The sequence below is a fragment of the Gavia stellata genome, chromosome 6, assembly GCF_030936135.1.
Source record: "Gavia stellata isolate bGavSte3 chromosome 6, bGavSte3.hap2, whole genome shotgun sequence".
In the NCBI taxonomy this organism is placed as follows: Eukaryota; Metazoa; Chordata; class Aves; order Gaviiformes; family Gaviidae; genus Gavia; species Gavia stellata.
Genome location: NC_082599.1, coordinates 21,889,526 through 21,904,120, shown reverse-complemented (window position 1 = coordinate 21,904,120; position 14,595 = coordinate 21,889,526). Strand labels below are relative to the sequence as shown.

Sequence of the window (14,595 nt, the reverse complement as noted above, 5' to 3'; positions counted from 1 at the left end):
CATACAGGGAATCTGTAAAAAAGAAAGATAAAAATGAAGTATGTCTTGGTATAGGAAGTAGATGTGGTAGAATTACAAAAAATAATGTGAAGTTATGTGAATAATCTTATTTTTACCCAGAAAAGGAACTATATACTGAGAATAGAGAAAATGGAATTAAAAGTGCTTCTCTTCTGTACTCACAATGCACATTTCAATTGCAGAATTCTATTGTCATAAACTCTGTAATTTGTTCATAGCAAAACCAAAAGCATAGTGTATTATTATTTTTAAAAAGGACACAATGTTTACAGCAACTCTTGCATTACCGTAGAATGGATGTTATTTAAAAGAGATCTGAATACTGATGCTTCAGGACATCAGTCAACTAGTAGCCAACAGGAGAAAAAAGTTGCTTCATAACGATTAAGTACAAAACCACTAGCTTTCCTTAGGAGTATGTGGTGACAGCCTTTGAGAGGTGAGTTTTTCAGCACTAAATACAAGACTGGACTAATATATCAATTAACGTACTCTGAAAAGAATAGCTCTTAATATAAACAATTTTTACTGCATTATGCTGCAAATGTAAATTTAAAAAAATTATTTCTCTTTACATTTTTATAACTATTTAGTTGCATTTAATGAAGCAGGAGAGAAGTTGCAGCAAGAAATGGAAGTGATTTTCACATCTGTTTCATTCTAATGGGGATCCTGTTGGTCATCTGTCAGAGAGAGAGAAAGTATTCAGCTTTCATTAAGCTTCAACATTCTGCCTCTGTTCATTTACTTCAGGCATTTGTCATACAATTGAGAATTAAACGTCTGTTCATTTACTTCAGGCGTTTGTCATACAATTGAGAATTAAAATCAAAACTAATTCCCTATGTGATAATATAATTCTAACATATCAGTTCTCTGCCTTGGTATTTGTTGATACTAAAAGAACTGAAGTATAGAAAATTTTGGTATAGGACAGGTCAATTTTACTAAAAATGACTAAATTTTTTATTACTTCAAACTCATGTTTAAAGAAATAAGGAAAAAAGAGGTAGAAAACTTTTTTAAGTGCTTCTCTTTGTGACAGTCAATTGTGATACAATTTTACTAATCTGATTTGTGGGCTTTTAGAGAAACAATTTCAATCTGCCTCCAGTGTAGCTTCAGCCTAAGGAAGATGTGCAATGGTGACTGCCAAGGAATGTGAGGAGCTCAAAGGCATGATCTTAAGGATGTAGAGCAGAAAACATAGTATTGTTTTTCACTGGAGTCAGTGGGAAGTTTCCTCAGCTGACACAAGTCTGTGGTACCTAGTGAAGTGAAAATACAAGTTGTCTTTCACAAGACTTTCCTGCTCCTTTGGCTGGTAATGAAAGACTATATGTTGGGAATGATGGGAGAATATACCTCTTATTATGCACCCTTCAGATCTGCATTGGCTTCTTGGTTATTAGTCAGTTAATTAACCTTCCAGATGGAACATAGTACCTTCCAGCATGCCAACGGCTAGAGTCAAGCAAGTTCAGGAAGACATGTTATCTTGAAAAGTCAGCATGAGGGTACAGGGTAGCCACATGAGTTGTAGCTGCTCATGACTAAGTAGAAAATAGCAGTTTATATTTTGTGACCTTCAAAAATATAGGCACTTTCCCCATCCCCAAAATGAAATAGCAGTTGAAAAAAGAATTCATGAGTTTCTAACAAACAGGACATGCTGTGGAGAATTAGAACTGAGTCATGATTTTAGGGCAGGGAAATGAGATTTGCTAAAGAATGCTGTTCGCATACAGACTACAAATGAACCAGATGGCAAAGGCACCTAGGAGATAGATCAAAAAGCAAGTATAAAAGCTTCACTCACACATTCATCTTATGCAGATTGTCATGCTAAATTCTTCTTAAAATCTCCGTGAAGTGTGTATTGGGTATCTTCACTCCTGAGCTTTTCACTCTGCAGTGAATGAAGTGATAGCTCTGTTTCTGTGTTTCCTATTTTTTGTGATTTAGATTGTGTATGCGATCTAGAAATGGTGTCAGCACAGAACGAGGAATAGACAGATACAGTGATTAGTTAGTACAATACGTGCTTGTTACTTTTAAATTAAAATGACGGGATTTAGCCCACAACTAGGTTAGTATTAGCTGGAGCACAATCTCCCCAGACTGATAGATAGAGAGTTGTTCAGTGGGACTTTGCTACAGGTTTTTTTTCATTACATGCCATATAGTGGGATTCATCTTGCTAGCTTTTTCCTCTTTCACGTGTTAAATTGTTTCCGCTACCAGGGTAGCTTGTATGCGATTCATAGGATACTGTGTAGGAAGGTGTTGGAGTCTCTGGAGGCACTAAGCGCCACACAGCTGTAGCTCTCCAGGGCTCTAGGGAGCTCATATCCATGAGAATTTACACTACCTTTCATGTGCCATATATGTTTACTCAGGCTGGCAAAAATCATGTATACGCTAAACGTACTTTCTGACCCAGAAGATGCTTCAAACTCTCAGTGACATGGGTAACCTCAGCAAAGAATACAGTGTTATAATTGTTTCTTCACTTTCTGTGGGCACAATCTCTGAGAGAATAAGATCCGTATCCCCAGCTAAAGGAACAGACTCCTTGGGCTTCCCATTTTGCTGAACTCCATTGTAATCTCATTTGAGTTAGCATATATTTTAAATTATGTATTATTCTTTCAGAAATTTCAGCTAAAATTTTTTGAAGATATGTAAGAACACAGACCCTTTCCTGGCATAGTTATGGATAGATAAGGACTTGGAGAAGTGAAGTAAAATTATTCAGAAGTACTTCTGCAGAAAGTGGGATTGAAGGATTTCCCCAGAATTGTACATGACAAACGGAGCGGAGCTGGGAGCTCACCTGAGATTTTCCCATGTACCAGTTTAGAGATTTACACTAAACGCTATCAGTTTCCACAGGTTACCTATGTGCTTGTTATGAGAAAACATACACCAGGTTTAAACTTTAGTCAAACCTATCTGAGGACACAGCCACATAGATGAACAAAACATACTAACTAATCCATAATAATAACATATCTGCATGCCCTTACTCTATGGTAGATATGAGTTAAATCTCAAAGAAAAAAAAAAAGACAAGGCATATAAAATTACCTTACGTCTATGAGAACAGAAGCTGATGCCATCAAAATGTTGCATTTCAGACCCAGTTTGACTTGCTGCCACCCTAGACCCTTTGGCCAGTACACATACAGCAGGTTTCATGATGGATTTATTGCTTGTACTGAGCTTGAGCTGCAGGGTTGGTCTGTATGTACACAGAATGACTCACACTTCATCTGAGACCAGGCTCAGTATGGGCATGATGCAATTTCTCTGTACATAGACAGAACTGCTCAAGCAGGCAGCATGCTTTGAAATTTTTACTATGAAAATCTTCTCCTACCAACCTGACAAAAAGGAAAGGAAAAAAACAATCTGATTTTAAACAATGGGCCAGTCTTTAGCTGTCCTGTTAAAAGAGACCCTAGTCCTGTCTTCAAATGTTTTTGATTCTTCCCCCTTCCCCAACAGTTAGTTATTTGTGCAGCTGTGACACTTTTCAATGAGATATATTGAAAGCGATATTATCTCAATATCAACCTTCAAAAAGTAGAAAATACCACTGCATGATACAGTAATAGCTAAAACCACACTAACACTATTATAGGCTGTAAAATTCTAGATCACTGAGATTGTTATATTTCATGACTGGTAAAATCGTGAATGGTTCCAGTGGCACATACAGGTGTTGTAAGATAGTCCTAACCTCAAATGTAGACTTATTCCAATTAAAGGTTCCAACTTACTAAGGCCTTAGAGTTTGATAATGTGATTATACAGTTTGTCTTTTTTTTTGGGGTTGAACAAGGTATTTCTTCTCAACACCTATCCTTTTAGCCCTGCAAGATGCACGCTTTTAAGAAGACAGTGACACTGAATATTGCCGTTAGACAGTCCTGTAACTGAACATCAGGCTTGACAAAATGAGATTCCGATTTGGATTATTGTATGTCAGTCTTCTTGATGTTCCTCTCCTCCAAAAATGAAATAACTTGCAAGAGTGTTCAGGCATCAGAGATATTTTAATCAATACAGCAACTTCTATAAATTATGTGGTTCACGATGCCATTTGGGTTTTTAGATTATTTGACCCACCAGGTTGTCTGGGAGAGGCAAAGGTATGTAGTTATACAGATCATTAGTATGAGTTTAAGTTCATAACTTTCTTGGATCTCAGGTTTTGTGTTCCATCATTAAACTGGGGCACTCAAGTGGGAACATGAAACCATGGGTCACTGGAAAATTAGTATAAAGATTTAAGAGAAGGATGGTGTTGAAAGTGATGAGGAGAGGATAATGATTAAAATATTCAGTCCCTTAAAGAAGTAGTTATCATCTGGAATGGCTAGAATATGCTTACTTTCATTACTCCAGTTCTTTTTCATTATTTCTGACCTGGTTTAGATTGTATAAGGATTTTGGACACCTGAGTGGGAAGACCTTCTACCTGCATAAACTCCAGAATCTCCCATGTTTAGCACTAATTCATCAGTTGTTGGTTAACTGTGAATTCAATCATTGTCATTCATATTGCTTTCACTATTTGATGATTTTATTTATTTTTTATTTATGGTGTTGCTAAATATGCTTAGCTGATTTACCATGACTGCCTGAAATATTTTATTATAAATGGCTTGTACTAGTCAATGGACTTAAATACCTAGATGCTAAACCTTTTATTTATATCTCTAAAATCTTCACACAGTCTATCAACTATAAGGAGGTCACCTTTTAGAGATGAAAGGATGGCTCAAGATCCTTCTCAGTCTTTTTTTTAATGTTTAGATGAATTTGGCATTAGGTCTTTACTCATTAGCTTCTGTATGTCAGGCCAAGACTGTCTGTAGTTTTTCCAATTAGTGATTGTATTAGCAGTTCTTTTTATTCTATTTTGTTTTCATAGTAGCTTTTTATTTGCAGCTGAACTAGCATTAGCAAAAGTATTCAGTGACATTTTGTCATCAACAATAAGGTGTGGGTTTGAACCACAGCTAAGAGGGTCAGTAAGACCCAGGCAGGTAGCTGCACTACCGGGCTTCGGCTATGTTACTCTAGCTAGCTGCACTCCTCCATTGCTTAATGCTGATTCAGTTACATCTCTTGGGTTTCATTGTCAACAGGTATACACAGCTGAAGAACATGGAATGGATATTCTTATGTGGTCTTCTAGTAGAAATGAAGAAAACAAATGGATGTATGCAAATGTGGCCCTCTCCAGTAACAGCCCTTTCAGAGTTGCCTTCGAAGCTGAAGTGGGGTGGAGTGAACACACAGAATTTGCTCTGGATGATATTTCTTTCACCCCAGAATGCATTGATGGAGGTATGTTATTACACATATATTTACAATACATGTTTTCTTTTCAGAGGGCAGTGGAAAATTGTGGTATTTCATATTTCAATGTATATCACAGTTACAAAATCTGGACTTTTTTCTTCTGAAATTGTTGCAATACTGCTATGCTTTTACTTCGTTCCAAAAAGATGTAGAAAAGAAATGTGCACAGCACGATCATGCAAAGAATATGTGTTTTTCAAGGGAAAGAAAATGTTATAAAGGAAAGAAAGATCAAATTCATCATATATGTCCCTCATGGCAAATTTTTAACTAAGGCATTTTTTCCTAAAGGAAAGGAGCCATTATATCTATCAGAGTGATTCCTATCTATTTATTGGCTGAGTGCGGTGTCTGAATAAAGATATTTGCCCATGGATGGTGGAAGACAGTTTTGTGTTATAACTAGCAGTTGAACATATGAGTAACTATAGCAACTCAGAACATTACTGTCATTGCAGGCGTGTTAGTGTATTCATAAACCATACTTGAGAGGGATCAATCAACTGTATTGGTTTTCTTCTGTATGAAAATAGTCAGAGAAGGCATAGTTTGGGATGGAAGAGTTTTATGAGTATCAAAGTGGTTCACAATTATTTAAAAAAGAAAATGGTTAGTTCTTTTATCTTTGCTCTCTTCATAAAATATCTCAGCAGTATAGCAAATTTACCTCGCTGCCAGGCTCTTTGAGAATTTACGATCTCACTTCTGCTACACTTGAACTGTGTAAAAAAAGAAAGTTAAATTCTAACTCCTTATAATGTCATGTTTATTCTGTGAGAAAGGCAGTGGTTTACTCTGCAAATGAAATATAGCATATGATACAGAATCAGAAGAAAAAATAAGTATATGTGCAAATACAGATTCTGATAGGAATATTGGACATTCCTCATTTTGAAGAGTCAAGAGGGGAAGAAAACCAAAGAAACAGAAAACTTTTTGTGTAGATCTTTCTTAATTCATAGGGAACAACTAGGAATGATTATGGTTAACTAAATGCCAATACTGATGTTATAAAAATGTTCTTGAATAACATTTCTTTCTATTTATACAGCTCTTATTGCTCAGATAGGATAGCCTGTATATGAATTAGTTCTTACGCTGTTCAAGAAACTGTTTTGTTTTTTTCAATTGTGATGACTAAGCAGCTCCTTGGAGAACTAACCACATGCTGATTAAGGCTTAAAGTGAAATATTATGTTCATGCAGGTGGCATCTGCTCAATCTCAAGCTGAACAAAATTTGTGTTTATTTTCTCTGAATAATACCACTAATAGACTTAGGCAAATACTATTTTAGAATGTTCTTCAATGAGCTGCAGACTACTTACATAAACAGGTGCTTGTTCTACCCTTATTATGTTAATCACCTTTGTTAACCATATCTTAAGAATTACTTAGGCAGTTTCATGCATAATATAGCATAATAGAGAGGGAAATTTTCAAATGGTATATTTTAAGTACCTGTAATTAACTGGAAGACCTAGGCCTAGATTCCAACAATGTCTATAAATGAATTTTCTCTTTTAAATGGAACTTATACTTCGTTAATTTATTATGAACAAGCATGAATTCAGAGAAAGGAAAAAATCTTCCATGGAAAATATATGTTAAGGTATCCTGAAATAATTATAACTATAGAAATAAGGTAATTTTTATGGAGCAACATTTTCTAATCACTTTATTTTTCTCCAGAGATTTTCCAGTTGTAGAATACTTCAAAGTATCTAACTTGTATCACACACTGTCTGTCTTATAAATAGGGTATATCATAAGGAAATCCTTAAGAAAAATTGTTAGACTTATATTGGTTACTTAACAGTTTGTTGGATAAGTCAAAACCTCATAACTTATTTACATGCAGCCACCTAAAAATAAATCAGACAGTCTTAGTTGCTCATCTAGGCTCTTTGCCCAGCTGCAGAAGAGGCAGACATCTTAAGGGTCAATTTATATTTCTTTTGTAAGGTAAACTGGAATTAGTTCTATAAGCTGCAATACTTACACGATGGAAACAGTAGTTTATCTTGCTCTATTCTGTATTATATCATTATTGTCTCATCTGAAAAAGAAACAGACTTTTCCTTGGACAGTTGACATGTTTAACTTAAATGCAGGATACTTGTCTTTGTATTCACTTGTGTGCTTCAGACAATTTCTACATATTTTTAATGGTGATTTCTAGAGGTATAGGAAGGAACTGTACGTGAGTTTTTTAAGAAACATTGTTCTTTATAAGTCTATTCTTTATGCTCTTGCAAGAGTGGCATAAATTATATTACCCTAAAAGCAGCCTAGGCAAGTCTTCTGGTATGGCAAATAATGGATACCCAAGGAAATGTATTAGAATGAAAGAACATAATAAGTTCCAGCCTCCCCCAATCTTTCCCAATCTGTGTTAATCTGCTTCGGAGACTTTCTGAGGCTCTGAAGGTCATGCTTTCTGATAGCTCTCAGCTGATTTTTCTTTTATGAATGAGCCAGTTCTTTCTGAATATACACAAACTTTTAGTTATTATTGAAAAAACATTTATCATTTTGTTGTTGTTGGAAAAACATCAGTTGGCAAACCTTGGTTGCAGGAGGTCTTTTTCGTGTTTTTTAATTCCTGTCACATTGTATCCCTCTCCTACACTCTGCTGTAGATCATCTTCCACTCATTTAAATCCATTACTTGGAATTCGAGTACAGAGTATTCTTTCTTTACCACTTTTTTTTCTTTATCCCTTCATTCATAACCTTTAGCTTGCATTAAATGTGCCATCCTAGATCCATCGTCTTCAATCCTGATGCTTCCACAGTTCCAAATTCTACTAATCCACCTCTTGTTCCTCACTTAATTGGGCATCCAATTTCAGGCATGCTATTTTTACATTCCCCACACATTTTTTGCCTCCATCAACCTCTCCACAGTTGTATGTGCACCCTGAAAATTCTGCCAGTTTCTTCTATTATCCATTCCCCTCTCCCAGTTTTATAGTCACTCTCACTGTTGTCCCAGGTGTGTATTCCTCAAAAAAAAAAATTGTCTAATGGAAGGCAATCTCCTCATGCGTTTGTGACTTCATATATAATCTCCTCTCTGGAGAAAAAATGGTATCTAGATGCTGTTACTTAAGTGTACACTGACTTTCTGTTTTTTCATGGTTTTGTACTGCCCTGGGAAGACTCCTATCCTAATAATTCTTGCTGGTCAGGTAGGTCAAATCTGTGCTTGTGACTAGGCAAGAGAACCACACAAAATCTGTATAATAAAATAAACCACAGCAGTTTAGGAAGAAGAACCTATCATTGACTTTTTAATGTTGTTCCTGACAAAGAGCAGCTACTTAGGCTGAGGTGCTATTTTTTTACCAGTAAATATTTCTGAGTAACCACTTAAAAATTCAGATGGTAAAATTTGAAGATATTACCTGCAAATATTATAAAATCACTGCTCTGTAGATATTTGAGCAAGAACATTTTCCTTTAAGAAAACCGGTGGGAAAGTTTACCTACTCCACTGCCAGTCCTGCTTTGATTTTTGCTCGTCATGTTTATTCAAAGACCTAGCTCAAAGAAAAGTGTATTACCTACAGTAGAGGTTTTGTGTAATGTTCTTCCTTTCAGAAGATAGCTTTGCTGCTGCAGATCTTTTTCCTCTCTCTGTATTATTATTTTTCACCTTGTCTTTAATTACTTCGGGTTTCCTGAGGCAATGTGTTCTAAATAGAAGCAATCACAATTTAACTGGTTGGGAGCTCTAAGCAATAAAGCATTACCAGCAGCTCTAATTCAGCTGAGGTTTTTATTTGTTTTTAAGTAGTCAGCCCTCATTAGCCATTAGAGTTTCTACAGATCCAAGAATATTTCTGAACATTTAAACAAAGTGTGGTCAAGCTACTCCCTGGCCTACTGCAGAAGTAACTTCTAGCTGATGCCCATGCATGGAAAGAGCTGCAGTGCCAGCTGTCAGAGTCACAGGATCTGGCTTAGTTCAGACTCAGCTGCTAAATGAGATACACTCTTACCACGTTTCAAGGTCATTTATTTTCTGCTGATAAAGGTGTGTGAAGATCTTAAATTACAGGAATAAGTGCATCTTAGGGACCAAAGAATTTAATCGTTACTCCATTCTAACCATCTCCTTAAAACTTCTAAGTAATACCTTGATCTTTTAAAAATACCTTTATTTTTATTTAATATCTTATCTTTTAAAAACAAAAGTTAAAAAACCTTTCAATTTCTAGTTTCAGATGGACGAAGAATATTGAAATATTGAATTAGATTCTGTATTCACTAATACTTGTCTCATAGTATTTTCTAGTTCAGATGAAATAGGAGGCATCACAGAAATTCTTAAAGTTTCTGCTTCTACTTAATTTAAATCCCAGCATTAACCCAAAGATGCCTAACACCCAAACTTTATTCTGCTTATATAAATCAGAAAGCTATGTTTCATCACTCACTCATTACCGGAGAAATAAACTGGATGGACAAAGTCTGTGTAATTTAAATAGTGAGGTATTAGTTGCATAACGCTTTTATGCATTGGGAGAGTATTCTCAAGAAAGAAATAAATAGTAAATATACTTTGTGATCTCTTCCAGAGATCACTCAATCAAAATATTTGTGTTTGTGGAGATCTTCTGCTGGAAGAAGGTAAATCTCAGTACAAAGTCAGCACTGACTGCTGCTCCAGCCCTTTCACGTGGTGAAGTTCCCTGCTATGCCCTCTTTAGCAACAGCTCTTTGTGAACTTATACTTCTAAATAGTACTGCTATAAGTAATTGCTTTATGTTTTGGTTTATTAAAAAAGAATAGTGTTGACACATTATGATAAATATTTGGGCTGCATCTTGGGTATAAACAGGAGTGCAAACATCATGCAGTGCCCTAGGCCCTAGCATGTTTGAGAAACCTGTATATGCTTTTTCACCATTAGTCATGCTTTCAGTGCTTATCACCATTTCAGTATTATCATTGCTTAGTGAAATAATTAACAGTTCGAAGAAAATAAATCCAAAAGTGCTTCTGTGTCTTCTCTTCGAAGCCACCTTTCCTTATCATTCTGTATTTTTTAATTTCTTTTTTTAGTCTATGTTTGCTTTAATAGTTTACTTCCTGCAGACACTCAGTGTTATCTGTAGTATTTTCCTTCTTCTGTTTTGTGAACTACTTTTTATCATCCTTCACATTTTATTTTAAAGCCTTTTCTACTTCCGTGCTTCTTTTTTTCATCCCTTCTTTTCTTTACAAAACATTTTAAAAAGAAGCCTTTTTGACCTATCAACTTAACACATGAGAAAGGACTGCCAGTGTTATAAATTTTCCAGGAATATTTCACCAGGAATATTTGTCTGTAGTAGAAAATATCATCACGTAAGAATACATTGGAGATAAAAGGGCAAATCAAATAATGCACAACACTCAGCACAGACAGGACATGTTGTCTCTAACACTGTGTCACCTTATCATGGTGGAATTACGCAAAAAACAATACTATTTCCCAGGCTGCTGGGGGTTGGTTTTTTTGAATGTTGTCATAGTTCTTGACTTCACCGCACAGGTTACCAACAAAAGGGTCAGATTTGCCATTTAGGTACTGAAGTACAGTAAAATTTTCAGTGATTGTTGACGGCTTTCACTTAGGTGAAAAGTTTGCTTTGACATGCCATAACTCATCCAAGTCTTCCCATTGCTCTGTAGCAAAACACAAACTAGACCTGCTGTAAAGGTTTTAAATAATCCTTACATTGAGCAAGCTTTCACTTGTCGTGAAGACACAAATAGAAGAAGCAAATCAGAATCTGTAAATTACAAGACTGGATTTGGCTCTACGTTCAAGCCCAAGCCACCTAGTACTTTAAAGGGTTTTTTTTAAAAATGCACACCAAGGCTTCCCACTACCCTAAGACCTAATATCCTCCAGAAACTGAATCTTCAATTTTTTTGAGCCATCATAGGACAGTAATGAGAGATAGCCATATCCATTCCTATAGATCATCTTTCCTAACTTTCTAGAAGAGCTGAGATGATTGCAAAGAAGTGCTGAGACAAAGGAAATTATATTTCAATCACAAAACTTAGGATAGATATACTCAGAGCTTCAGGTCAGCCATAGTAAGTAAGGATAAGGTCCAGCGAGCAATATAACCTGCCTCCAACAGTTATGGATGCCTGGGAAAGAGTATAAGAAAAGGGGAAATACACACACTTCTCCCCTGATACTTTCCCTATTGCCAGCCATTTGTAATTCAGAGTCTTCCTGAGCCATACGTAGTAGTCTCAGCATAGTGATCTTCAGAGTTTTTTTCCCTTGAACTTGTCAGTTCCCCTTTTAACATCAGGGAAATTTTTAATGTTCAAAAACTAAATTATATGAGAATGCTTGTATGAATCTAGGCTTATCTTCATGAACAGAAAAACTGTTCAATGCTTTCTCATTTAGGTCTTGAAAAGTGTAAAAATTTTATTTAAATCTTGGTGATTCACTCTTCTGTCTGGTGGGTAGAATTTCTTCAAGACTTCTCCATATTGCAGTTTCAGATCTCACAAAAGATGTATGCTTGACAGACCCAATCTTGAAGTTCTTTCAGAGCAAAAAAATTTCCATTAATCTCCAAAGAACAGTATAATTACACTTTGTCTAATATCAATATGCAATGCCATATCAAAAAGGTATGAAAAATGCAGGTTCAGGCATTGAGCTGAGAAGAAGGAGAGTGTCCCAAAGGGCCAGAACTCTCTCTTTGTTCGAGGTGGAAGGAAATGGACTTTATCACTGACCTCTAACACAAACTGTCTCAGGTAAGTGTTTATACTTAAAACATAGCAGAAAGAAGATTGTTCCTAAGACTTTTTCATTGGAGTAATTCAGTAACAGAATAGTGACTATGAAGACTACTTCCATACAGCGTAGATAGCATAAAGAAAGAGTAAAAAAAAAATTGTGTGGACAATGAGCTAATGGTCACTGGTCAAGGTTTTAAAAATCAACCATTAGTCTGAGCTACTATAATTTTAGGTGCTCTCTTTAGGTATCTTAAAGGTATCTAATTTTCAGAAAACAGTGAGTAGCCATTCTTCAGAAGTCGATCCCTTTGTGATTTGAGATTAGAAACCACAGAGCAAAGGTAATATGCCTGGAAATGCTAATTTCATAAAATCTCAGCTAGTTATTATCTATTTGTTTCTCTTATAACATATATTGAGGACTTTTTCTCCCTATTTTATCACTGCTTCATGGAACACACTTTTTGAATCCTGATTGTCTATAAACCTTCCCCGCTCTTCCTGCCATAGACTTCCATTTGCTTGGCAACAGATCTGTGTGTCTATATACAATGACATAAGACTTAATTATTTATTTATTGACTGCTATTTTACTCAGAGCACTCTCTGCTTTTTCCAATACAGAGAAATCCCTGATGAGAGATAATTGAATATTTTGTTTTCTCTGTGCACATTATTCACATACACCTCTGAATGTAGAATTATTTATCTTTATGAAGAGGTTTTCTATAGAGCATACAGCTACAGTGTCCAAATATTTAAAAAATATTTGCTAACTACCTCCATAATTACTTCTTATAAGATAATGTTAGCTACCTGCAAACTAAAAAGAGAATGAAATATAATAACCTCTTTGATTTTGGATATCAGATTGGAAATGTCCAAAACCTTTTTGTTTTCAGAGTCATAAAAATAAAGAATCCTGAATTGAAATGAAAAGCAAAATATGAAATGGCCAAAATGTTTCTCCTGTACAGACCCTAAACCGGCAAACCAGCAAAAGCATTATGGGCAAACTAGCCAAATAACCAAACAGCCTAGAAACCATCCATTTGCAGATAATTTTGTATGCTCTCTGGCATTTTTAGTAGATCCCATTTCACTAAATCTTACGAGAAAAGCGGAACTGACACCTGTATCTAATTAAGAGACAACAACCCAAAAAGTACAGTGGGTGTTTGTGTGTTGTTTGTGGAAAAAATACCCCAGTGGTGCAGAGAGAGTCTTGCTGAAGGGTATATGTGCATGCGTGTGAAGCAATAGTGAGAAAATACTGCAGTGGAACAGAACTCATCTGACAAAGGTTTAGACCAAGGCAATGATCCGTCTCTGAAACTCCCAGAGCCTGAATGTAGGAGACACTGGAAGGGTTAACTGCCCGAGCTGCTGATACTACAGTGTTAGATCAAGGGCAAAAACTCTGTAGAGGAGGCTTAACTTCTGATTTCTTTAAGTTGCCGAGCCAGGGGAATCACTGTTAGCTTGTCTGCTCATGCTTGCAGTGAAGCAGAAATCTCTCTCAGGTTGAGATCTCAGGGGGTTTCTTTTCTCAAGGGCAAGAGGTGATTCAAGGGGAGCTACAGAGGGAGGCTGCCTGTAAAAACAAAGGAGGGGAAGAGGAAAGCAAGATTAGTAGTGATAGACGACTGGGGATACTGGGGGTATTTGTGAATAGTTTCTTTAGTTAATTACTTTCTCCCTGAAACTAATCAGAATATGCTTTAGATCCTCATAGCTTAGCAGAGATAGGGCATTTCTCCATTTTTGAAGAGTAAAAATTATGATCCGGGGCATAGGACCTTAGAGACATTCTTCAGCTTATTTCAGTATCTTCCAGTGCACAGACCCAGCTGGCAGTGAAGCCACAGTTTTTTGTGGATTTCACATGAAGGGAAATTGGGAATAATTTTAGGATAATACAGTTACATCATATAAACTGGCATAATTAGTGGCAAGCCCCAAATGCAATTATGTCATGTATGTTTAAATAAGTAAATATAATACCTTGGTCCATATCTTCCAGTTTCTCTCTGCTTTCTTACACCTCTATAGAATACTGAAATCCTCTGATTCAAGCTAGATGCCTTTTGGGAAATTAAAACTCTTTGGATTTATTAATACTGTATTAAAATAGTTTAATTAATATTGAACCTCCAAAACCCATCTGTTTACACCAAAAAACCCAACCAAACCTCTAATCACAGAGATGATATTTTGCCTTGCTAAGTTTGTTCATAAAAATCAGCATATTTCCTTGGAGGAATAGAGAGAAATCATTTTTGGAATGAAATAGTTTCATGATACTATCTTAGAGAGAAGAAAATTCTCAGATTCTTCATCATCTAAAACTTACCTGTCTCTTCAATAAGAGTAAATTACAAGCTCAGTTTTACCTTGGAAACTATACAGAGCTTACCATAGTTTTCT

General features: G+C 35.8%; 1 protein-coding gene across 1 annotated transcript in view; it reads left to right on the top strand.

Annotated features, from left to right (window-relative positions):
- Positions 1 to 14,595, top strand: part of MALRD1 (MAM and LDL receptor class A domain containing 1) — a 277,676-nt gene that overhangs the window by 200,013 nt on the left and 63,068 nt on the right. Inside the window, exon 32 of the mRNA XM_059818810.1 lies at positions 5,181 to 5,382. Within this exon, the coding sequence (XP_059674793.1) occupies positions 5,181 to 5,382 (202 nt within the window). The remainder of the gene's footprint in view (positions 1 to 5,180; positions 5,383 to 14,595) is intronic.